Here is a 24257-nt window from a genome sequence, read left to right on the forward strand (position 1 = left end):
ATTGGACACCCCCCCCACCCGAAGTGACCATTTCTTCCCAGGACAGCTGCAGCTGGGGCACCCAGACTGGGAGGGAGGGAGGGGAGGGAGGAAGGGGGGAGCTCTGCGCTGGTTTAGGGGCCACGTGTCCAAGCTGTGGAAGAGAGCACCTCAGTTCCCCAGGAAGAAGGGAATGGTGCCCCAAAACCACCCAGCTCCCACTGCCATGCGGGTCTCCCATCCCTGTCCCCATGGTCACCTTCCCTGGGGGCTGCAGCCTCAGAGTATTCTCAGGGTTTTCTGGAGCTGATTTCCAGGGTCCCAGCACCAGCCCCCGTGGCAGAGGCAGTGACAGCTGGGTCCCCACCAGCCACTTGCTGCTTCTCTGTGTCTGCGGGGAGGGGGCAGAGAGGTGCCAGGGTGGGCTGTGTTTCGGGGGTACCCTTTTGCTGCCCCCCGACAGCACGATGGAGAGGGCTGGGCTGGGGGAAGCTGGCAGTGATCGGGGTGAATGGGAGACAAGGGTGACCCCGCTGCCCCGCTCCCACCCCCCAGTGCCGAGCGGTGCTGTGTGCCTCGGGAGGGAGGAAGCAGGCAGGGAGGACGTGTCCCGGGGCTGTGGGGGGCTCAGGCGAGTGGTCCATGTCCCGTTGGGGTGGGTTACGTGGTCCAGCCCAGCAGGCTGCCCGGCTCCTTGGCTTTCATCCGCAGCGTCACCAGGGCGGGCGATTTGTAGTCGTTCTCTGGAGGGGGCTCGAAGGGGTGGCCACTGAGGGTCGGGGGGAGGCCGTGCAGGGAATAGAGACTGTTGATGCCGGGGGGGTGGCTGGGAGAGGTGGGGATGCCCATGAAGCTGGCCATGTTGCTGTGAGCGTGGGGGTACGGAGACACGCACGGGGATGGGATGCTCTCGGGGGCCACGAGGCAAGGCCCTGTTGGGCTCCCAGGGCCAGAGCTCGGCCACAGGTTGCTCTGCAGCTGAAAAAAGGAACAGGAATCCCGAAGTGAAGCGGGGGAGAGGCTGGGTATGCACAGATGAGGGTCGGGACCACATCGCCCCCCCAGCTCTTGAATCCCCCTTGCCCCCAGCGAGCGAGCAATGCAAGGGCTGCCGTTGCTTTACTTTAATTGCTTGGGGGAGCTAATCCTGACAGAAATCCGTGCAGAACGCTGCCCTGCAGGGTGTGCAGTTTGTAGTGCTGCTGACCCCCCTGTCACCTCCCCAGCCCTGTTCCCTTGTGGTGCTGTAGCCCCTACACCAAGCAGGGCAGTCACGGGAGAGTATGGAGGATGTGTACAAAGCTGCTTTTTAAACTATTTTTATGCTTTTCAGTGTTTGAAAATAAGGCAGTTTTGCAGAAAAGGGAGGGATGAAATGCTGATGGATTTATAGGACGATGAGGAAGAGGAGGGAGACCCTGGGTGACCATGCACCATCAGGGGATGCTGACGGGAATGATGGATCACCAGCCCTGCAAAAGGGGTTTCCTTGCATGGGGGGGAACCCAACACCTTCCCGGAGGGGTACGTTCCCAGGGGAGATGGCAGGGCCATGAAGCAGCCTCTTCCTGCCCTAGCAGAACGTGATGCTGCATCTTCGCTGTTCTCCCGTGGGGGCCAGGTGCCTTGCAAGGGGAGTGGACACAACCACACAGCTCGTGGCAGAGGCAAAAGCTGGGCAATGTGGGTTACCGATGGGGGTAGTGGGGTGCTGTGGGCAGCTATAGGGTTTCTCACCTCCTGGATTTTCCCATAGCGTTCCCGTTTCCGCCACTTGGCCCGTCGGTTCTGGAACCAGACCTGGGGGGCAGAGGAGGGGCTGAGGTGTGGAAACCTCTGCCTGTCCCGGCAGGAAGAGTAGCCTGTGGTGCCCCCCCATCGTCCCCTTCCCCTGCCAAGGCTGCTGATTCTCTCCATGGTGGGGAATGGAGAAAATTCCCTCATGTGCAGCTCTGGACAGCCTCCAGCTCCCCAGACGTTTTCTCTAGCAAAAGAACAGAAATGGCGCATCTCTCTTGGAAAAGAAGCAGTCCTGCTCCACGTGTGGTGATTTTCTCTGCCTTGTGATTCTGGGCTTCATTTACCCCAGGTTTTGCTGCAGGAGGCTCTTCAGGACAAGACACCCCACCCCACACCCCCTCTGTGCTGCTGGGAGTGTACAGGTACAGCAACATGTCCCGGAGAGCAGGACGTGGTGCTGGGATTCCTGCCACACAGCTCTCAATGCTACTGTTAATTTCAGCCAAATCCACCCCAAATCAGGGCTTGCAGCTCTCTCAGAGGCCATGGCAGGCACGGCAAGGCTGGGTATGTGCTGGCTTGGGGTGTGTGTCCCCTGCCCCTGCCTTGTCCACAGCCCCTGCCCCATGCTGGGGGCAGTACCCAGAGCTCGGTGGCTCGGGGCAGTCAGTGCTCAGCCTCATGCCATGTGCCCCCAGCCTCGTGCCCTGCTCTGTTCCCCCCACCCTGCCTGCACTGCTCTCTACACCAGGCCCCCCCTCCAAGTCTCCTCCGCCAGCACGGAGCATCACACCGTGTGGAAACGCCTCTGGAAAAGCCTGCTGGCCTGCTGCTAGTATGGTGCCGGCAGAGCTGGGGCACGGAGGGAGGGCCTCACCCTACCCCACAACACAAAACTGGGGTCCTGGGATGGGATCCCCAGCCCCATCCAGGCTGCACCCTGGGGACTTGGGCTGGGTGTGGGGATGCTCCATCACTGCTCATCTGGGGTTGGGATGGGAGGGAGGCTAGGGGGGTGTTTGGTGGGGCACAGGGTACAAGGAGGCTGGGGGGTGCTGGCAGCAGCCTCCCAAAATTTAACTTCTGCTGTCCCTTGGAGGGGACAAAGGAAGAGGTGAAGTGAGGCAGCTGGCACTTGGCACCACTGTGGTGGTGGGTGCAGCGAGCACCAGGGCTGGGATTTCCTCCCTGGGGCTTGGCGCAATCCTCCAGGAAGCAACAGCTTCTCACTCAGCATCACCTCCACAAGCTCTGCTGCGCAGGAGAGGAAAGTGTCCTCCAGCCCTGCCTGGCACAACCCCTTAGCAAGATGCCGAGAGCCCCGAGCCATACCTGCACCCTGGCCTCGGTCAGGTCCGTCCGCAGCGCCAGCTGCTCACGAGAGTAGACGTCGGGGTAGTGCGTCTTCTGGAAAACCTTCTCCAGCTCCTCCAGCTGGAAAGTGCTGAAGGTTGTCCTGTTCCTCCGCTTCTTGCTCTTGCTTCTGCCCAGCGGCAGGGACTCGGGCAGCGGGGGAGCTGGGTGCTCCCGCAGGCTGCCCAGGGGTGCTGCCAGCATGCAGCCCAGCTGTCCCGGGGCTTTGCTGGGGGCTCGGCAGGCTGCGGGCACCACCTGGTACTCGCCTTTGCATCCCTTCTCACCACCTGGGAGGGGAGAGCCACAAGGCGGGTTGGTTAACGCAAGGAGTCCCCTGTCCCTGCGGGGAGAGGATGAAAACTGCATTTTGGGTGCATTCCCCATTACCCCATGAGATGTGTGGGTGCAGCTCCAGGGGAAAGGGGCTCCGTCTGGGTCAAAGTCATGGCAGGGAGCGTGGAGGGCAAAGCCCTTGCTCTGGGGGAGCGGGGAGCTGGCTCCCCGAGGGTGCCGGGGAAAAGCTTGGTGGGTGCTCGGCACCACAGGACCCGCACTTGGGGCGCCTCTCAGGAGCTGCTCTGATGGGTACAGGGTGTGTGGTGGGGCAGAGGCAGGCGAGTGAGGGTTCACCTTCCTGGCCGAGCTTTGCTCAGCTCTCCCTGCTCCCTTCCTGCACAGGCTGCTGCCTCCTCCCGGGGCAGAGCCATTGGAGCTACAGAGCCTGGGCCACATCCAGAGTCCTATGGCTCAACTCAGTTCAAGGGGGGACAGGCACAGTGCACCCCAAAAAGCCTCTGCCTGCTGCTGGTACTACATTTCCTTCAGCCGTAACTCTCAGGAAACAATTCAAAAAGGAGTAAAAAACAAACAAACAAAAAAAAACACCCTCTGCTCCTTTCCCCTCCCTCCTGCACGACAGGAGCCAGAGCAGTAAGTTGGGGTTCCCCCCCTCCCCGCATTGCTGCTTGGCCTGTGGGGAGTCTCACAGAATGGACTCCAGGAGCTAAACCCCTGCCAGTGTTTCAGAGGCACCACGATTGCCTTTGTCCCCCAAGGGAGGGGTGCTTGTCCCCATGGAGGGACATGAAGAGCTCAGAGAGTCTGAGCGGCTCTGGCCAGGATCTGGTGCTGTGGGGTCCCCTGAGGAGCAGAACCGGTGAAGGGGACCTGGTCCCCCAGCAGTTGCAGGGGATACACAAGGGCTTTACCCAGACAGGAGATGAACTGAAATCCATTCTTTTGCCCCCACCCAACTACCACTTCCAGGGACTTGGGCTGGCAGCAGGTAGAGGCCAGAAGCCCTCCTGGTGGGCTCAGCCCTGGAGATGGGCAGGATGCGGCCCACCGCTGGGTGCTGGGCACAGCGCAGCGCCTGGGGCCGGCGAGGGGGAAATCGCCTCCTTGGGGACAGATCCTCCTTCCTGGCCCGTTACCGTCACATCTCAGCGGAGTGGGGTCCCTGCACACCCTCGTGAGGCTCTGTGCTCCCCCGCAACCAGCCCCCGGAGCGGCCTTTTCTGGACTTTCCTTTTTGATTTTTGGTTGTTTCATAATTAAGGCAATTTGGGGGTTACTGCACACAGACAAGAGTCGAGGTGCATCTGCTTTGAATTAACGGGAAAATGTTATCTTGGGGCGGGGTTTTGGGGGGGGCGACTGCTCCCCTTCCCTCTCGGTACCGACCTGTGTCCATGCCCCGGCGGCGGGTAACGGTGAAGGGATGAGGCCGAGCTGCCGCTTCCTCCCGGCTTTGTCTTTCAAAGGGCTCGGCCGGGCTGAGCCCGGACTAGAGCTGGGCCAGGAGGTTTAGTGATAAAAAATAAGCCCCACCAAGGAGCAGAGCGAAGGTGAAAAAAAAAAAAGAAAAAAAAAAAGCAACTGAAAATCAGGAAAAACAAAGTAAAAAAATCCGCTGCACAAACCAGTCTGATAAATGCGTCGGGTCTGGGGTTTTTCCCCTTTCCAAAGGCACCGCATTTCCAAGCATCCAGCGGGTTCCAGCATTGGAGACAAATAAATAAATGGCCAAAAAGGAGAAGGCAGGAAGGGAGCAGGATACAGGCGTGTAGCTAAATAAACAGAGTCGCAGGGGGACAAAGAGGATGGGAAAAAGGGAAGATACAGATACCCCCCAAACCAACACCCCCTGACCAATTTTGCGGCGCTGGGGAAGCCAGCAGCTGGGGAACAGCTGCACGATTATTGGGTGAACCGGGAGGGGAAAGGAGCACTCAGAGGGATCATTAGTGAAGGGACGGGGCACGGGAAGGGCTCCCGGGAACTGGGGGAGAGAACGCGGCTGCCGGCACCCGGAGCAGGTAAGCGCGGCCCCAGTATGGCCCGGCCCGAGGGGTGGCAGTGGGGGTTCCCCGTGCCCCATGGCTTTCTCTACCTGTTGTGCCGAGCCCCACCTGGTTCCCATTACACTGCGGTGCTGCCTTTTTTTTCTTTTTTCCTTTTTTTCCTTTTTTTTGGGGGTTCTATTAAAGCGAACGGGGACATAAAAGGCCCGCGGGACGGGATGAACCGGAGCCCTCGGTGGTCTCCGACGGCCTCGTCCGGGAGGGAAAGAGCGAGGAGAGGAGCGGGCCCGGGGCGCTGCCCGGCCGGCGGAGATCGGGAAACGACGAGGAGCGCCCCGGGGGAAGCGCCGCGTCCTGCCCGAGCCTGGCGGCGGCCCCGAGCCGGGACCCCCCGGGACCCCGCCGCTCCCGGCCCAGGAGCTGCCGTCGGGCGCCGGGCGCTGCCGGTGAGGCCCGGCCCGGGCGGCGGCCGGACGCATCCCCCCCGAGGGACGGGGCCGCTTTTCCATCCCCGGAGCTTGAACTCACCCCGCTCCCGGCCCCGCCGCTCTGGCCGGGATCCCCGCTCCCCTCGGGCTTGCCGGGGTCGAGGCCGCCCGACCGTGGCGATCTGTGCTCTAACAGGGCCATGTCGCGACAGCGGGAGCGTGTCGGCGATAAGGGGGCCCGGAGGCACTGAGGCCAGCCCGCCCGGCGCATCCCCGGGGCCGACGGCAGAATCGGGCTCCGTGCAGGGGCAGAAAGGAGGAAAGAAAAGGGCTGGGGGAGTACCGGCCCCGGCTCCCACCTCCACCCCGCAGCTCCCGGTACCTGCAGCCCCGGCCGGGTAGAAGGGCTTCCCACTGATGGCCACGGCGAGGGGCCCCGGGCTGGTGGCACCCAGGTACCGGGGCTCTGCCTTGTCCGGCGGGCAGTGGGGGCTGAGCGGCGGCGGGTGCCGGGGGGGTCCTGGCAGCCCGGCCACGAAGGGGCCGGGGGTCCGCGGTGGCCCCGGGGGGGGCCCGGCCCGGCGGCCGGTGGGGAAGGCCGGGCAGCCCCTCGCCTCCATGCTGCAGGTTGGAGGGGCCGGGGCGGCCGCGGGGAGCGGATTTTGTGCGGGGCTGGGGGGGGGGGGGTTGGGGCTGGAAGGGAGGGCTCGCCCAGCACCCCCAGCACACTCACACCCACCCACCCCAGCCCACTGCACCGCTTGGGTCACGTGCGCCCTCCCACCCGCTCCGTTAACCCTCTAATCCCGGTGCCCCCCAAGCCCGGGACGCCCCGATCCCCCTTCCATGGCTGTGGGCACAAACCCACTCCGTGCCCGGGCAGGGGCTGCGGGGGTCTGCTCCTCCCTGCTTGCTGCTCCCCGGGGTCTTCGGGCTACAGGAAGCGCCCAGGGCCCTTCCTTGATTCAAAGCCTCAACCCCAGCCCCTGGGAGCAGCTCAAAGTCCCAGGCAGGGGGATAAACCTCTGCCCTCAGTCTTTCAGACACCCATTGGGTTTTTTCCCCTTTGCAGGCCGCGTGAGGCTGTCTGCGGCCTTTCCCTCCTTGGGGCTGTGGCTGAGGCCTGGGCAGGCTGGGTCAGGGAAGATGCTGACCCCGAGGCACGGCACCGGGGCAGGCAGGGCTCTGCTGAGGCCAGACCCACGGCTCCATGTCCTCTGCGTCTGTGTCTGCCCTCGGAGCAGCCCCGCAGGGCTGAGTGCCGCCGTGCCCCCAGCTCAGTTTCGCAGAGCTCCCAGCTCCCTTCTCTGCTGCGGGGATGGCAAGGCGAGGGGCCAGGGTTTGCCTGGGTTCGCTCCTCTTCCATCCTCTCTTTCCTCCCTTTCTGCTCCTCTGCATCCATCTGCATCAGAGCCAGTTCAGCTGCATCCTGGCGCCCCAGAGTTTGGATTTGGGGGCTGGGGGCAGGTTTTATACAGCTTTGGGGGTGGTTAAGTGCAAAGTGATCGGGTCAGGTTTGGCGATTCAAAGGCTGGGTGTTACAGCAGGGAAGATCAATGTCAAAGAGAGGGAAGATTAGGTAACAGATGCAGAGAAACGCACGGATAGCAAAGCTGCAGGATGATGTTTTCCATTTGCTGTTTTCCCATATGCATGGCACACAGCACAGCTTTCTGCTAATCCTGGGACATTGCTCTGTGCTAGGATCTCAAAAACAAACAAATAAACAAACAAAAAATAATCTGTGGGTATCGGGATGAACTGCTTTGGAGTAGCGAAAATAGGTGGAGAAGAACCAGGTGGGTCACAGACATGATAAACAGCCAAACAACAGCACAACACTGACAAATAATGTTGTACATCGTGCTATTGCTTTTATTGGTGGTGCTGAGGCAGTATAGGTGTGCTTTGTTAGCCTGTGGCACAAATCTGAAATCAAAAGGCAATCTTGCTTTGAAGATTATGATAAAAACATAATGTAATCCCCATGTCTCATCCGCAGCTGCAGGATTGATGCGATGGTGTCAGGTTGTCGCAAAGCCCCGTGTTATCGCAGGAACACCAGGTCCGCAGTGTGTGCTGTAAATCACGGCTGGGTATTCCAGCCCCCAGGGAGGGAAGCTGAAAAACAAGGAAAGCAGTTGTGGGGCTGCGATGCAGGGCTCTAGTTTGTTCTGGTGGTGTTCCCTCCTTACCCTCCCCCCCCCCCAAATGCCTGTGACGGCTCTGTCCACATCCTGCTCTGCACACAGTGCTGCCCAACACTTTCCCTTCGCAGCAGCTGGAGCTGCCGCGAGTTTCCCCGTTAGACTGTCCTCAGCTTGCTGCATGTTGTAAATTATTGCTAAATAGGGACTTTAAGTCCTCTGGCATGTGACAAGTCATTAAGTGTTATTAAACATAGCATAACTCCTGTAAAGGCTTATTAGTTTCAAAGAACCTCTCCCAGTTTTACTGCTGGCATTTAGAGACTTTTAATAGCAGAGGGATGAGTCTATCCATGTGTGCTGCTGGTGTGGAGTGGGGGCAGCAGGGACAGGCTTCTGCCTGGGGATGTTCTGTCCTTCTGGGCTGGATCCATGGCAGGGGCCCTCCTGGGCAGGTGGAAGGCTCCTGGGAGGTGCTTGGTCTAAAGCTAGCAGGGATTTGGAGGATCTGGGTGCTGAAGGCAGTGGTAGGGGGAGAGGTTTGTGAGCTCTTTTGGGTATTTGTTGTGCAGATGGCAGTCTGTGGAGGTACTGGTGGATTTTGTCTCATCAACCCAGCCAGTAGGGCTGACCCAGGACTCCTGGGGTCTCCTGGGTCCACCACCACCCCTCTGTCCTGGGCTTTCTTGTCTGTGGAGCCAGACTGCGGTGCCTCATCCTCCTGGTTTGGGGCACAGATGGGGTGGGTGCTTTGAGATCAGGGGAAAGGCTGCAGGGGAGGGCAATGTAGTGGTCTGCTTGTGGCCCTCCTTGTGGCCTGGGGCTCTGCACTGTGCACGGGTGTTGGGACAGGACTGAGCAGGAGAGGGAGGTCACCATGGGGCTCATGGGGTTCATTTGTCACAAACCAGAGTATTTGTGGAAGAAGGATGACTGTGACCCTTCAGGAAGAAACTGTTCACACTGTCCTAGCATCCAAATGACACCTCTGCAAGGAGACATGCCACTGGTTCTGCTCTTGGATGGAAAAGTCCTTTTGTGTCCCAGTTTTATCTATTTACACATGTGCTACCAAATGAACCATGGCAAAAGATCTGCAAAGTGCAGCAGGAGGACTCCAGTGGGATGCTTGGAGTGAAAACATTTTTTGTTTTCGGTTTCTCTCTTGCTGGCTCAGAAGAGGATTTTTTCCCTCTTTGCATCCCATTGGCTTTCCCAACCATCTTAAGCCATCTCAGAGAGCTGCCTTGCCTCCCTGGAGATCACAAGATGTCACTGAAATGCTCGGCAGGAGTCCGGGAGGGTTTGCATAGCTCTGTGGTTTGTAAGAATATCCCTGCACAGCCAAGACTTTGTAAAGCTACCAAGAGCCTTGGAAAAGCTTGCACGGCATGGAGCAATCCCTACTGCGCAGGACCAGGAATGTGTTCTCTCCCTCTCACCCTTCCTGCCTCCTGCAGGATTTGGGGTCCCTGCCTCAAAACAAATGCTGGGATGTGACAAGGTGCTGGGCTGCACCAGCCTCATGTCCAACCTCCACCGGGGCATACCCAGTGCCCAAATCACCCCAGACTTCCAGGGTTCAGCAGATGGAGGTCACAGGAGGCAAGGGCCAGCCTGAGCCTCTTGGCAGCCCTCAGCCAGAGCCAATTCCACTTTCTGCCCCTCTCTGCAGTGCTGAGAGCAAGCAAAGGGCAAGCAGAGCATCAGGCAGTGCTGAGGGGGGGGGGGAGCAGCAGCCTCACTTTGACCAATGGGCTTTGTCTCAGGATTATTTTTTTTTTAATTTTTTTTTTCCTGAGAAATCTGCAGTTTGGGAAGAAAGCACTTCCTGGGAGCCTGCTGAGAAACAGCCATGACTTCATCTGCAAAGCACAGGGGAGCTCAGCTCAGTGTGTCTCTGCGCGTCGGCTTCAGGGCTAGGGCAGGGCTGGGTGCAGGGGTGACTGCCCTCCTGATGCCACTGGGGCACCAAAGCCCAGCCTGTGGCATCCCCGGCTGTGCTGGGCAATTGCAGACTGAGCCTGGAGCAGGGCTTGGAGGCTGTTGCTCAGCTCTGATTCACCTCTCCATGTCTGCTGTGTGCGGACAAAAGGAGGTGGGATGTGCCACAGGCCTCTGCCTGTTGTGGCAAGGACGTGTTGTGGGGAATCCCAAGAGGTTATTCCCCCAACCAAGGAAGACGTGAGACTTGGCCATACTGGCTGCCTGCATCCCTAGTCAGGGCTCCTCCAGATGCTGCGCCCCAGGGCAGGAACCTTCTCCTGGTCCCCAGCGGGGATTCACCCTGGCTGGGCTCAGTCTGGTCTGGTGCGGGGCTGGGGCACATCCCTGCCTCTCACCCTCTGGGACACGGGGAGTGACCTCAGCCCAGGGGGAGCAGCTGGGCATGTACGTTTGCCCCGAGAACTGTGACAGAGTGCGGCCAGGCAGGGCTCTGCTCTGTTCAGGGCTCATTGCGCTCCTCCCCATCCTTTCTGTTGGGTTGTATGGCAAAGGGCTTTGCCTCTGTTCGGGTGGTTGTTTCATTATGGATCTCATTTTGCTTTGTTTGGGTCAGCAGTAGCATGGGGCAGGGGCATTTTCCATATTCCCAGGCAGCCTGATGCCAGCCTTGAGCAGCAAAGGAAGCCGTTTCTTTGCTCACATTTTTTCCTAAAGCTGCAGCAGTACCATGGGTTCAACCCTCAGCCTTTGCCTGTCTGCATGTCCCTCTTTTCCTCACAAATACGCCAGAAAATCCCCCAATTTCTGTTGCCTGATTCACTGAAGAGCTTTGTCTCCAGCCAAAGTTCGATCTTGCTCAGGAATGTGTGTGGTGATGGCAGGAAAATGACTTTATTAATTCACCTGGGGAAATCTTCCTTGCTGCTTGCGATCCTGGTTTGCGTTAGGCTGAGTGGGAGACAGAGCCCCTCGGCCTGACCCTGCCGGAAATCCATCGGTTCCACCAAGCCGGAGCCAGATTTGCTGCTTAATGAGGCTGGCGAAGTAGAAAATGGTCCTGTTCCCAGGTCTCACAAAGGAAAAGCACAGACACAAACGTATCCCCGCATGTAGTAACAATGCACAAAGGCAACGGCAGCCTCCGTGCCACACACGCACTTTACACAAATACCTATATACACATGCGTATTTATAGCCATCCAGATATATGCACAGATCATTCAGTTGCATGAAAATATGTATTACAGACATGCACACAGCACAGGGCATTTCTATATCAGTGTGTGTTACCAACACATGGACAGCAAAATCGTGCAAGCATGCATCTAGATTGCGGAGACACAGATGAGCGTGTGGCAGTTGCACCCGCACAACAGCAGAAATATCTACATTTGTACAAACATATTGTGATCATATTTCCTATATAATCCAGCCCTGCTTGGCTGGATTACAGCTCTGTTGAAATAGCTAAGGAGTGATATCTGTGTGCTGCAATAGCACATGTATGCCCTCAGCACTGGCAATGGGGCGAACTTTTCAGGCAAATTGTGGCTTTGTTGAGAGTACAGCTCTGGGCAAGTTTTTCAGCATCGTTACCGAAATCTCTAAATTATTGTGTAGTCCGGCAGCGGCTTGAGTTCTTACTCCAGAGCAACATTCAGTGTCAAAGCGTGCCTTAAATTAATGATAGCAATAACAATCAAGGCAACAAAACCCATGAAAATGAACGGCATGGCTGTGAATGGGATTAAGGATTAAACGCGGCTCGAAAGCCAAGCTGAACTGCTTTTGTTTTCGTTTGCATTTCACGGAGATAGACTGAGGGGAAGAAAAAAGCAGCGGCTTGACTCAGAGCAGTGTAAAATCTAGCCATTTTCTGTAGTTGCCAAATAAAAACAAAACAAAACAAAAAACAAAAACAAACAAAAAATCAGAAGTGTTTACAAAGTGCTTCGGTGATGCTGTGGCCTTTAGAGGAGCTGCAGGAGTGAATCAGTTTAATTCCCCGGGCTCAGTGTGGCCGGGCTGCTTTAAACGTGCACAGGATCTGGCTCTGTCTTTGCAAGCGAGAACCCGGGGTGGATTCACGCCGGCTGGTTGGGTTTCCCTGGCTGCTGAGTTAGCCGGGCAGTTGACTGGTGTCTGTAAACTCGGTTTTATGCCGGAGCAGAGCCTCTCTCCGCAGGGACACCGTCCCCTCCGTCCGCCCCCGGCCGAGCGGCTGCAGTCCCGGGCTGGCAGCGCCGTGCCGGCTGCTCCGTGCTGTAAGAAGAGATTTGTACTTTGTGCACCAGACACGCGGGAGATTTCCAGGTTGCCTCGGACAGTGCTTGGGGGTGCCAAGTTCAGGCTTGATTTTTCTCAAAGCTGCTCCGTAAAAATACATATAAAATTAATAAATAAATAAATAAATAAATATAAAAAAAATTAAATTAAATTAAAAAGCAAAATGAAGCCTGGAAGTGGCGGCAGCCAGGGTTTAGGGGAGATGCTGGGCTCGACATGCTCTGGTTGGGTTTGGGGCATTAATCCTGTTGAAAGTCATGGAAATAGTACTCTCAATTCCTAAATTCTGACAGCATTTGCAAAATCAGGAATGCATCTAGGGATTAAATGGAATTTATTCCAGATTGACTCTGCTGGGAAGTGGCCAGACTGTGGCAGGATTCAAGAATACTGATTTTTACTTCTAATTTTAGCATATTACTGTTATACAACATAAGTTAGAAATAATAACACTAAACAAGCAGTATCACTTAGAGTTAATAAATATGTAACTGGGAGCTGGATCCGGCCCTGATCTAATGCAGCAGTTGGTTAAATGGGTCTAAATCAGAGTAACTCCATGTCAGGGCTCTTGCAGATTTCAGCTGCCTGTTTGGCTACATGTCCCTCCGGGGGTTTATTCCCCTTTGTGGAGAGCTGGGCTCACCCGATTGCAGTTATTTTGCATTTATAAAGGGTGACTGTAGGCAGAATTGAGCCCTTACCTGGAAAGTCACCCTAAAAATAGTGCAAATGAAAAAAAAAAAAAAAAAAAAAAAGGAAAAAAAGGAAAAAGGAAAAAGGGAGATGGTGTTGGGGAGAGATTTTTTTTTTTTTTTTGCACTGTCTGTGCAGTGAGAAAGGGCTGAACTGACTCTGATGCCAGGACAGACCAGGAATAAACCTGAGCCCTTCCAGAAATCAGCTTTGTAGGAGCAAATGCACTTGGCTTGAACTTCTCCTGCATGCTCGGTGTTCGGGGAGCAGCTCCCAAACTGCACCATGAAGCACCCCCTGATCTACACCCAGAGCCAGATTCACGCCGTGCCGGGATGCTCCCCCCTTGGTGGCTCTGTCAAGCTCTCTGGGGAGAACCCCAACCCCCCCAGGGTTTCGCCAGCCATTCATGGAGCTTGGCCGGACAAAGCTCTTCTCCTCCCCATGGGACTGATGGATTTATTCGTCTCATCCCCTAATGAGCCACTTCCAGAGCCCAGTAAATTATACGCACCAGGACGGATGAAACCTTGCTCCATAAATCAGATCTGAGGCTGACAAGTGCTCCCTGCATCATTATCCTGGTGAGTGGCGTTTCGGAGATCCCAGGTATCGCCGCCTGCCTTGCAAATCCCAATAAATCTGGGAGTAATCACTCCCGACAGAGAGCCAGAAAAGCACCGGAAAACATTTTCTTTCCTTAAAAAGTAAGTGGAAAATTTATTGCAGGGAAAGGAAAAGCCCACAACAAACAGGGATGCGAGGAACCCTTGGGGGCCAGGTTGGCATTGCCTTGTGGTTACTAAGGCAGATCTGGAGCAGCCCCTAGAAATAAGGGGAGAATTTTTGGGGGGGAGAAAACAAAAGGAAAAATCCAGCTATGTGTCTCCAACCATGTCCCGAAAGGACAAGAAAATCTAAGCAGAGCCAATGTGCCGCAGTCTGCTGCCTTCTGGTTTGTGTTTAGCCTTTGGAAAAAATACCCCCTTGCAAACCTCCCCCTTCCTTAAGGGGAAGATTTATTTTATGAACTGGCCGACACCTGAAAGCAATCGTTTTTTGGTGTGTGTGGGGGGGTGGAGAGAGGGGGGAGCGGGAGGGAGCCATCCCCGGGGGCTCAGCGGGGAGCCTGGGCAGAGCCGTATTTTCTCGCCGCTGTCGCTCCCACTTAGGTGTGAGCCCCGCTGCCGGCTGGGATCTGCTGGGACAGACAGACGGACGCGGTGTGGAGTGAGCGGCTGCACGGCGCGTGGTGCTGCATGCACACAGGAGCCTCTGTCTCTCAGCATCTCAAGCTGCAGTTCAGCAGGGGGTGCAGAGGTTCCCCTTTCAGACAGGGAAACTGAGGCACGGGGCACCAGCATGGGTCATTTGCTGTATTAAGGGTAGAAGACACCCCACCATCCCTCCATCTGGTGTCTTCCTGATGGGTTGGTGGTGCTGGGCTGCGCTTACAGCCCGAGGAAGCTGGGGACTGAGGCTGGCCTTGAGGAGCCTTGCAGAGTCCCATCTTCATGCAGATGCAGCGGGGGTGATGATGCTGGGGTCTCTTCTTCCCCTCCTCGTCCTGTGCTTTCTGTTTGCACGCTCTGCAAAGGGTGAGTGCTTTTCCAGCAGGCACGTCGGCAGGCATTTAATGCTTCTGTCATCCAATTGTGCATGTCAGGACTTCAAGAGAGTGGGATGGTGGTGAGCCCTGTACCTGTCAGGGTAAATGAAAGGTGACAACACCAAGTGAACACCAGATGGGCTGTCAAGGCTTCGTGCTTCCCACCCCTGTTGCACTGCCTGCCTGCCCTGGCTCCCAGTCCCAAGCCACTGCCTGATTTAAGGTGAGCGAGGACCCACTTGGGTGGGAACGGGAAGGAGCTGGGAGACAGCTGGGAGCAGGCAAAGGGGAAATCCTAGTGCCCCATGGCTCAGAGTTGGGTTGGGTTGGGTTGTCTCCAAGCTGCTACAGGCTGGGATGGCTGGAGAGAGGAGGATGAGATCTGAGAATGAGGCAGAATTGGGTAAGACCTGAGCCCTGGAGGGGTCCAGCACCCAAACCACATCCATGTCAATGATGGGAACCAAACCAAACCAATCCAAACCAAACTCAACCCAATTCAGTAGTGCTGGGAGGGATATGGGGCAGGTTCATGGAGCTGAGTGGCTACCACCACCACCAGTGGGGCCAACCCCATGGTTGTGTTGCTCCAATCCACTTTGAGAAATGGTACCTGAACCATCACACCCCAGTGCCCTTAATTCTCCTGTGGAAGGGACAATGGGGGCATGCTGGGGTGGTGGGGAGGGTTGCCTTCCCCTCTGTTGCTTTGTCTGTAGGACTGGGGATAGGGCATAGTTCCTGTCTCCTGGGTTTCTTCCCACCTTCTGTCATCGGTGCCTCATCTCCGGACCCCCAGTGCCTCGGTGCTCTGTCCTCGGCATGACCTCTCCTACCCGACCCAGACAGCAAAAGGTTTCCTTCTCGCTCGGCCAACTCTGATAAGGGGAACCAGAAACAGCTTTGACCTTTCAACTGCAAATCTCCCTGAGAGGAGCTGCAAGCTGTTCCATGCCTCAAACGTCCCTTGATAGGAAACAAAACCACACCATTGAACTTTTAATCAGTTTCACCCCCCAGAATTCTCAGGCACCCAAGGAAAGCTCAGCTGGATATCACTGGGAGGTTGTGTCCCTGCTGAGGAACCAGGCCAGCATGTACAACTCATATGAGCAGTGTCCTGGGTTAACCACTTGTTTGGCATATTGGGCTTGTGCTCCCTCCTTCCTTCCCTGTGACTTCCAGTTCAGCCTTGAGATTTCAGCAGATGCACGATGCAAATCTCCTTCCTTGCTCATTCTCTTAGCCCAAAGCTGCATGGGCCAGCTCGCAGCCTGTAACAGAGGTGTGTGTTGCTCTCCAGGCTGTTGCAGCTATAGGAAGGTGATGGCTGGAGGTGTTGGAGCTCATTAATTGCTCTAAGAAAGCTAATTGGCATCAACACAACAGCGGGAGATGTGGCGGCGCTGAGGCCAGCAGAGCTGCTTCATTTCCATGCCTTGAGCTTCTCTTTCTCCTTGTGTTGGGTGTTTATCAAGAACAGCACCCATGCATGAAACAGGGGGCTGCCTGGGTGATGGAGTCTGAGCGTCCCGCAGAATCAGGCCCTAAACACCAGCAGGCACCCTGTATTTCCCCTGATATTAAACCTACATTTTCCCTGCTGTTGTTTAACCGCATTAATGGGATCTGAACTGGTTCAAAGCCTTTGGAGCAGCAGGGGGGGAAGCTCAGAGCAATAAGCGGAGGCGACCCCTGCCAAATTGGAGTAAAAGATGTCTTCCTCCGATTCCTGAAAAAACCCACAGCATTTTCACATTAAAACTCCGAGCCCAGAGTAGTTGGGGAGGAAGAAACCATGAGGATCAGCCCTTAGCTCTTTACCTGAGGGAGCATGGATAATGGTCCAGCAGCTGATCCTGTGAGTTAGTGGAAAGGATGCTCTGGGAGGTATCACCAGGGCTGGGGTTTGGAGAACCAGGGTCCCAGGATGTACAGTCTGTGGGAAAGTCCTCAGTTCCAGGTAATCCGAGGAAAAGTTAATGTTTTAGGGGACTGGGTCATAGTAAAAATTATGATGGGATCTGATTACTACATTCCTTGTTCAGTGATAAAATGAGATCAGCAGAATAAGGCTGTGTTTGGGGAAATGCATTGATTTATTGTTGGCTTTTTTGACGTTGCTTCTTCTCAGTCATAGAATCATAGAATCATAGAATATGCTGGGGTCTTGGGGACAATGTTTGTAGGGGCGGAGGGTCTCAGAGCACCATGGGGCTCATGCACCCTACACTTTGCTGCTCAGGTGACCACCTTCTTTGAGTCTAAAGCTGCCCACTGGTGTAATGCGGGGCCCAGCACACCCCTTGCTGCTCTCAGGCTGATGGAGTTACCCTGTCAGCAGGATCCAGGCTGCACCAGCAGGTCCCCTTGGCTCCCCTCCTTCCTTCCCTTCTCCCGAGGGCATGTGTGACCCAGGAACACCTGTGACCTGGGGGCTGGTGCTGCCCTGTCCCCAGGACAGGCTTTAATGGGTCCCACCTGGCTCCCAGGCGCAGTGTGCTGGGCTCTCTCCTCCAATGAACTGAATTCAATAACTTCACCCAGGGCAGGGGCTCAGTGTGGCTTCCCTCAGCATTAACCCTGCTTCCTCTGCACATGGAGGAGTCACGGCTATTAGCTGGGACTGCCAGCACCAAAGGGGATGCAGAATGTCCCTCTCTGTGCCTCTGCCCTGGAAAATGCAGCCTTATACCCCAGGGAGCTGAGCTGAGGCTGCCTCATCCTCACCACCCAACCCAAACCATGCATGGGGACCTGGTGATCCCACCAGAGGATAAAATTGCACAGGGAGGTTAATTTGCAGCAGGGAACAATGACATTGCTGCACCTTTCTTTGCTATCCAGCTTTCTGTAGTGCTGCTTGATTTGCTCCCATCCTCTCTACATCACTGCCAATCCTGACAAGAGCAGGGCACCAAGAGAGGAGTCTCAGGGGGTTTAGCAGCATCTGCCCCATCCCCTGCCCTGTGAAGCATCCCACAGTCCCTGGCACAGAGGCAGTGCTGGTAAGCTGTGTGCAGGAACACTTTTCCTCAGAGGGGGGCATGGAGCTTCTTGACCCCCCCTGTCCTGGCTTGCAGTAATCTCATTAACTCATTTAATTCAAACGGGGCAGCCTGCGGCAGTGTGTGACACACTAACCCTGTTGAGGCCGTGATGTCTTGTGGGCTGAAATCCTTCCTTTCATTGATTCCAGCAGGGACATCCCTGAGCTCTTGCCTGCGCGTGGAGGATTAATTCCCCCCTGCCCATTAATGTGAACATTTCTGGGTGAGAGCGCGGCAGACTTTTACTCACCACCCAAGGCAGTGATTTATTCTCGGAAGGAGCAGAGTTGGATCTAGCTCCAAAGTGTGTGTGTGGGGGGGCAAATAGCAGCAGAAATACCCTCCCTGGATGGGAATGGGGCAGAAAGAGCATTTGCTATGGGAAGAAAAATGCAGCTAGTCTGCAGGACATTGTCCATTCCATAGGTGCAGGAGCAACATGAAATCCATCACCCCACATCCCACCACCCCTTTGTTTGGACATCTCTGCTCGACAGACCTGGTGTTCCCCCCTTGCCTGTGGTGAGCATGGGGCAGCTCTGCGGGACATGCTGAGCAGCCACCTGTGGGATGATGCCTTTTTCCAGGAGACCAGCTGAATCACACCCACTGCTGGCTCCAGCTTCTGCCAGCCATGCAGGAATGTGCAGGAGCACCTGGAGGCAGAGCCTGTGTTTGTTGTTTCAATAAATACGGAGCAGACAGGCCTGGTGTGGGGGAAGTTCCTCTACTCTTCCTCCTCCTCCTCTTCCTCCTCCAAGAGGATCAATCCCTTCTGAGTGGCTGTCAGTCACTGTCATCCACTGTCCTGAGTCAGGGTGACTGACAGCAGGTGGAGGAGGTTGGCTCTTGTTAACTTGCTTCTGTCTGCTCTTTTCTTGGTGTAGGGTAAGGGTTGAGGGCTGAGTGCTGCTCCCGGGGTAACAGTGCATGGGGCTAGGCTCCCTGCAAACACCTCTGCTTCCTTCTTGTTGTAGAAGAGGATGAGGAGGGGTCTGTGCCATGCTGGCTGCAGCAGGCTGTTGACTCTCTCTGTGTCCAATCCCTAGATTGTCCCAGGTCTCATGTACCTGCCCCATTTAATGTACCCTTCCCAGCACCTGCATGGTGATGTAAGAAAACAGGAGGTGAGTGCTGTGCCCTCCCCAAATGAACAATTCCCAGGATAAATCCTAACTACCCCACTTGGGTGCACCCCGATGTGTTCTATCCAGCCCATAGGGTTGGTGCCCCAAAGGGGCCTGGGCTCTGTGCCTGTCCCAGCAGCAGCAGGGACAATGGATGACTTTGGTCTGAAGGCTTCAGCCTCCAAATGTTTTGTGGACTCCCATGGCCTCCCATCAGCACCAATTTCCTGCAGGCCCCCATGATAAGAGGCTGATCCTCAGTCATGGAAATTCGATGCCCTAGTGTCAGGGAATGAAATCCTGAGGGACTGTGGAAACACAGCTGAGAATGAGCAGATCTTGCTGCTTCCCCTCGTCCCCTCTGCGAAAGAAACGAGTGGCTGGAGGATGTGTATGGTCTTAGTGCCGCTCCCCAGCACTGAGGCTGGAGTGCGTTGCCCTGATTTCTGCTGGTGGAGCCATTCTCAGTGTGGTTAAAAGCTGCTGGACACGAAAGCATCCAGGAAATAACTGGCTATTCATTGTAGTTTAACTTAATCCTTTTTTTAGGCTTTGCTGTGGTCCCTTTACCTCGCCTCTGAAGACCCAGGGACTCATGGGTCCCACTTGCTCCCTGGTGAGATTTGAGACAAGAATTGCAGACAAAGGCTGTGTTTTTCCTGTCCCTCTTCACCTCCCATCATCCCATCTGGGGTCTGGCCTGATCATGTTTGAAAGGAGGGAGCAAGCCCTAAAATCTCTTCCCTAAACTGCCCACATTGGGTGGGTGGTCAGTGCTGTGGGTTTTTCCAGATGAAGATGCTGGCTGGATACTGGATTTATGGGCTCGGAGACAATGTCTCACAGCCCGGCATCTTGGTGCTTTCTGCACAGAGTGAACCAGAGGAGCTGAGCAACTCTGGCTTATTTGCTCCCATCCTTCATCAGCCCTGTGCTGGAGCCCAGGTTATGCCCATTCCCTGACTTCACCTCCATCCCCATATCCCAGTGCTGCAGCGTCCTGTGCCTGCACTGTGACAGCTCTCTGCTCTGCCAAGTCCTTGGTCCTCCAGCTGGTCTTGAATTTGAGGAGAATTTCTCCCCTTTCAGCTACTCCTGTGCATTTTAACCATGTTTTTCAGTCTCCAGCTGCACCTCCCAGACCTGACCACAGCAGAAAGAAACCATCTTCAGGTTTTGCTGCTTCTTTCCCAAGCAGGTATTGATTCAGCTCTGTGCCTGCCCCATCACAGCTGCTGGTCCTGGAGAGTGGAAGGAAGGTGTGAGGCTTAGGCAGGAAAAACAGCTCTGAAAGTCTGGCTGGCATGGTCTGATGTGGATTGAGCCTCCTGTGTGATGCATTGTTAAACCAGAGCTGTTACATGCCCAGAAATTACACTGATTTAATGGAACTGGTTTCTAGATTGGTTTGTACCGTGTGCCAGACACGATTGAAATAAACTGATTTCCTTAAGGGGTTCCACGCCTGGGAGGTCAGCTGGGAGCGCTGGTGTCGGCTGCTCTGCTGCTGCTGGGTGTTTGCCTGTGCTGCATGGTCCTTTTGTACCCCAGAGGGGTGTGGGCGCAGGACGGGGGGCAGCAGCACCAGGCAGCTTTTCTTGCCTGCCCGACTTAGAGTTCGTGCAACGTGGGGCCCCATCCCCACTGCGAGGGGACAGCTGGGGTCTGCACGAGGACCCGGTAGGCTATTTGTGGGACCGAGTGGGGAATTTGGGACCTGCATCCTCTTCATGCCTGGGCTCAGAAACGTGGGCAGTGCACGTGAGCGCAGAGCCGAGACTGTTTCAGGAGCAATCCCAGCTCAGCAGCCAAAATCCTCCTTTTCCCACCCAAATAAAGCCTCAGCCAGGAAAGGGGCCGTTTCCAGGGCAACGCAGATGCCTGGCTGCTTCGCTTTGCCGCGATCCGCGCCCCCCACCCCCGCCGTCTCCCCCCTCCGCTGCGGCAGCGGGCCCCGGGCTCGGCTCCGGGCTCGGCTCCGGGCTCGGCTCCGGGCGGAGATGCGGCACCGCCACCTAGCGACAGGGGGCCGGGAGCTGCGGGGCCACCCCCTGCCCTGCGGGAGCTGGGGCTTTTGTCCCCGCTGGAGGGGAGGCTGCTTTCTCTTTGCTGCAAGAACGGAGGTTTCCCTCCTGCCCCCAAGCCGCAGTACCGGCTCCGGAGGGCACCTGGCTGTGTAAAGTTGGAGAAACTGGAGGGGAAATGCTTTCTCCAGTCCTGCCCGTCCGGAGGGCGAGTGCGTGGTGCTGTGGCTTTATGGATCTATGGGTCAGGGTGTTAAAACCCTGCCTTTTCCAAAGGAGCTGGCGGGGACGAGCTGTCTGTGCACCCCAATTCCCACCAGGGGTTTGGACATGCCACAGCCTCCTGAAGTGTCTCTCCACCTTCCCTCATCAGCACAGGGAAAGTATTTAGTGCCTTTAATGTAATTAACACATTGCAATCCCAAACTGCTAGCAGCTGCCCAGCCCTGTAATTCATCCTTCCACCCAGCCATTAATACCTCCCTCTGGGCAATCATAAAGCAGCCCTGACCTGGCAGAAAAATGCTGCGAAACCAAGCCCTGTGCCTAGGGAAAAGGAAGAAATGGGGCAGCAGACCTGTATACGTTAAAATAATTAACGCACTATGATGCCAAACCACTGGTAGCTGCCTAGCTCTGTAATTCATCCTTCCACCCAGCTGTCAAAGTTAAGAGACCATCTTTTGGTGCACACGTGTGTGCAAACGTGCATGTGCTGCCTGCATCCCCCTGTGCCAAGGGAAGCTTGTTCTGTGGCACTGGGGTTGTCAGTGGTTCCTTGCTGCTGTGCTGTCCCTGTCCCCCCTTTTTGGAGGTGATTTCCCTTCCAGCATCATCTCACTGGATGTGTCTCGCTCCTCAGTTTTGCTACCCTGAGTTATGGCAGTCGCAGCATGATTATACGCCTCTGTTCTGTAATTACCTTTGCTCACAGTAATTGTGTAATTGGAAGAGGCAATTACCTGGTGAAATGAGATAGGAAGAGGGGCTGACTTGGTGTCCCAGCATTTGTGGGATGGTGTCCTGGCCACATCCTGCTCACACTCTTTCTAGTCACCCTGTAACGCTCAATCCTGACCTGTGGGGTTTGTTCCAGTAGCAGCGGCTCCCCCCTGACCGTGGCCTCTCCCTCCAGTTGCCTCCTTACCGGCTTTCCTGTAGCATTACCTATTGTGGGGTCACAGAGCATCCTGCCCTGGCTCCCCGCTGCCTGTCCTCCTGTGATGGTGTCCCCAGCCTTGGGCAGACCCTGCTCACCACAGTCCATGCAAATAAACATCCCCTGGGCTGCTGCGGGACAGATGGCAAAGTACTTGGGGGATGGACGGGGCAGGGAGGGGAGTGCCAGGATTTGCTCCAAGATTAAAGCTCTGACTTCTTTCAGCGGCTGTTTTTCCTCGTTATTGCTCTAAGCTGATTGTGTTAAGCCACTTGGTAAGTGATCACTTTTGATGTATCTTCCCACTTTTCTCAAATCCCCTCTGCTGCCCTCAACCTATTGCCTCTGCCCACGCCCCCAGGACCACCTGGGGCTTTTGGCTTTGGTGGTTTTACCCTGTGGTGCTTGAGCTCAGAGCCCAAGCACCCACACAGAGGCTGGAGAGAGTCAGCCCAGGCCAGCACACAGTGCTGCAGCTTGCTCTAGTCTTGGGGCTAAATATGAAGCTCACCCAAGGAGGGAAATGAAAGCCCAGGTGTGGTGTGTTTCCTCTGCAGCAGTGCTGAGCCTGGGTGCAAAACCTCCGGCGAGGGGTGTGTGGCTCTGAGTGCCTCGGCAAGCAGCCACCACTGCAGCCTGGGGTGCTTTGGGTTGTTCAAGACAAGATGGGTGCAATTTTGGGGGTGAAAGACTTGGTGGCACTCACTGGGGTGCGTGCTGATCCCCTGGGTACCACCCTGGTCCCTGCTGCCCAGCATGCCCCTCTGAGGAGTGGGGCTGCCTTCATGGCAAACTCTTTTCCCTCTGAACTCCTAAACGCCAGCAGTTTTGTAGGATAAAGGTAAGCCTTGCTATGAGACAACAAAGGGCAGTCAGCACTCCCAGCGTGGAGGCACTGGGACAATTGTCTTCCCCATGGGATCCTGCTGCAAAAGCCCACAGTGCCTGGAGCTGCAGCTGGAGCACCCGGGTCCCTGCGGCACCAGCAGCTGGCGATTGAAGGCACACATCAGGCTCATCTGGTCTGCATTAGAGGTGTGCATCGTGCAGGCACTGGCGAAAGATTTGGGTCCCTCAGGGAGCCTGGGGACCTGCGAGGACAGCCCTGAGGGAGGTGATGCCTGGCCTCCTAAATCACTGCTGGCCACAAAGCCAATGGGAGCGCAAATGCTGCACCATGTGAGTAGATTCCTGTGGTGTGGCCAATGGGCAGCTTGCTTTTTGCATATGTGATGAAGGAATAATTAACAGCTGGGTTTTCCCTCCCATGCTGATCCCCCAAATGAGGGATAAAACGGCTGTGCAGAATACAATGGCTTGTTGTTATCCTTTTGTTATGGTAGGGCCAAGACAAAGACCTTGTGGGTCCCTTATGAGGGTGGGGTCCCCCCCAGAGGCACCCAGGGTGGGCTGCAGCATGGCAGGGGTTGGTGGCCTTAGCCACCAGCATAATACTGGCCCCATGATGGGGGGCTCTGTTCTAGTGAGACAAATCCCATAGGGAGGAGGACAGGGGCTGCCCAAATTGTGGCTGGAGAGTTTTGTGTGTGCTCTTGCTGGCTGATGTGGGAGCTGTGGGAACCCCCAGGGCCAGGGTGAGGGGCTGAGGTGGGGACAGGCAGGAAGGCAGCTCTGGAGAGGGTGAGGGGAGCATTGGGAGGTGCAAATGCTTTCAAAGAAGCTGCTTGAGGAGGTGGGGAGCAATTATAGCACAGAACAGAACTTGGCAGCCCCAGGTGTGTGTCCCCTGTCCAGGCTTGTGTGCTTGAATTGAGGCATCATTAACAAGCCCCCAAGGTTTTTTTTTAATACCCCAAGGGACTACTTGGGGTATTAAAGCGACTACTGCCTCGTGGTGTAAAGCATCCCAGCTTCTCCAAGCAGATTTTCCTTCCCCTGGACAGCTCCAGGCTGGCTTTGAGCCTCAGGAATCAGTTGCAGAAGGTCTCTGACCCCTGTGGGTGCTTCGGTAGAGGAGCACTGGCTGGCCCTGTCCTAGGCACAGATGCCACCTCCATCTGTCTGTCCCAGGCTGGGTCCCATCCTGTCCCATCCCACGTGTCCCCTGAGGGCTGGGCTGGTGCTGGGGACAGGCTCCCATGTGGCAGCTCCCACAGCAAAGCTGAGGCAAGCAGAGCTGAAACGAGCCCAAGGAATTGGAAGTGCCCGCAGCAGATGGTTGGTGCAGTCTGTCTCCCTGCCGCCGCCTCCTCATTCTTCCCTTTCCCCAGCCTCTCCCCCAGCTCGTCTTATTCTTGTTTTTGCTGACTTCCTCCCAATGACTTTCCAGACCTTCCTCAAGGTGGGACCCCACCATCCCCTGCACACCAGCCCCTATTTCCAGCCCAAAGGGAGGCTCAGTGTGCAAAGCCGAAGGCTCATCCGCTGAGCTTGGGTGCTTGGAAG

General features: G+C 56.0%; 1 protein-coding gene across 1 annotated transcript; it reads right to left on the reverse strand.

The window, feature by feature from the left end:
• Window positions 1-639: 639 nt before the first annotated feature.
• On the reverse strand, window positions 640-6426 carry ALX3 (ALX homeobox 3; the record flags this gene model as incomplete). Its single annotated transcript, XM_084301919.1, has 4 exons — window positions 640-957; window positions 1717-1779; window positions 3052-3362; window positions 6189-6426. 4 exons carry the CDS (start codon window positions 6424-6426, stop codon window positions 640-642), a joined length of 930 nt encoding a protein of 309 aa, XP_084158045.1.
• Between the last annotated feature and the right edge of the window lie 17831 nt (window positions 6427-24257).

This window comes from Netta rufina, assembly GCF_964035555.1.
Source record: "Netta rufina genome assembly, chromosome: 26".
In the NCBI taxonomy this organism is placed as follows: Eukaryota; Metazoa; Chordata; class Aves; order Anseriformes; family Anatidae; genus Netta; species Netta rufina.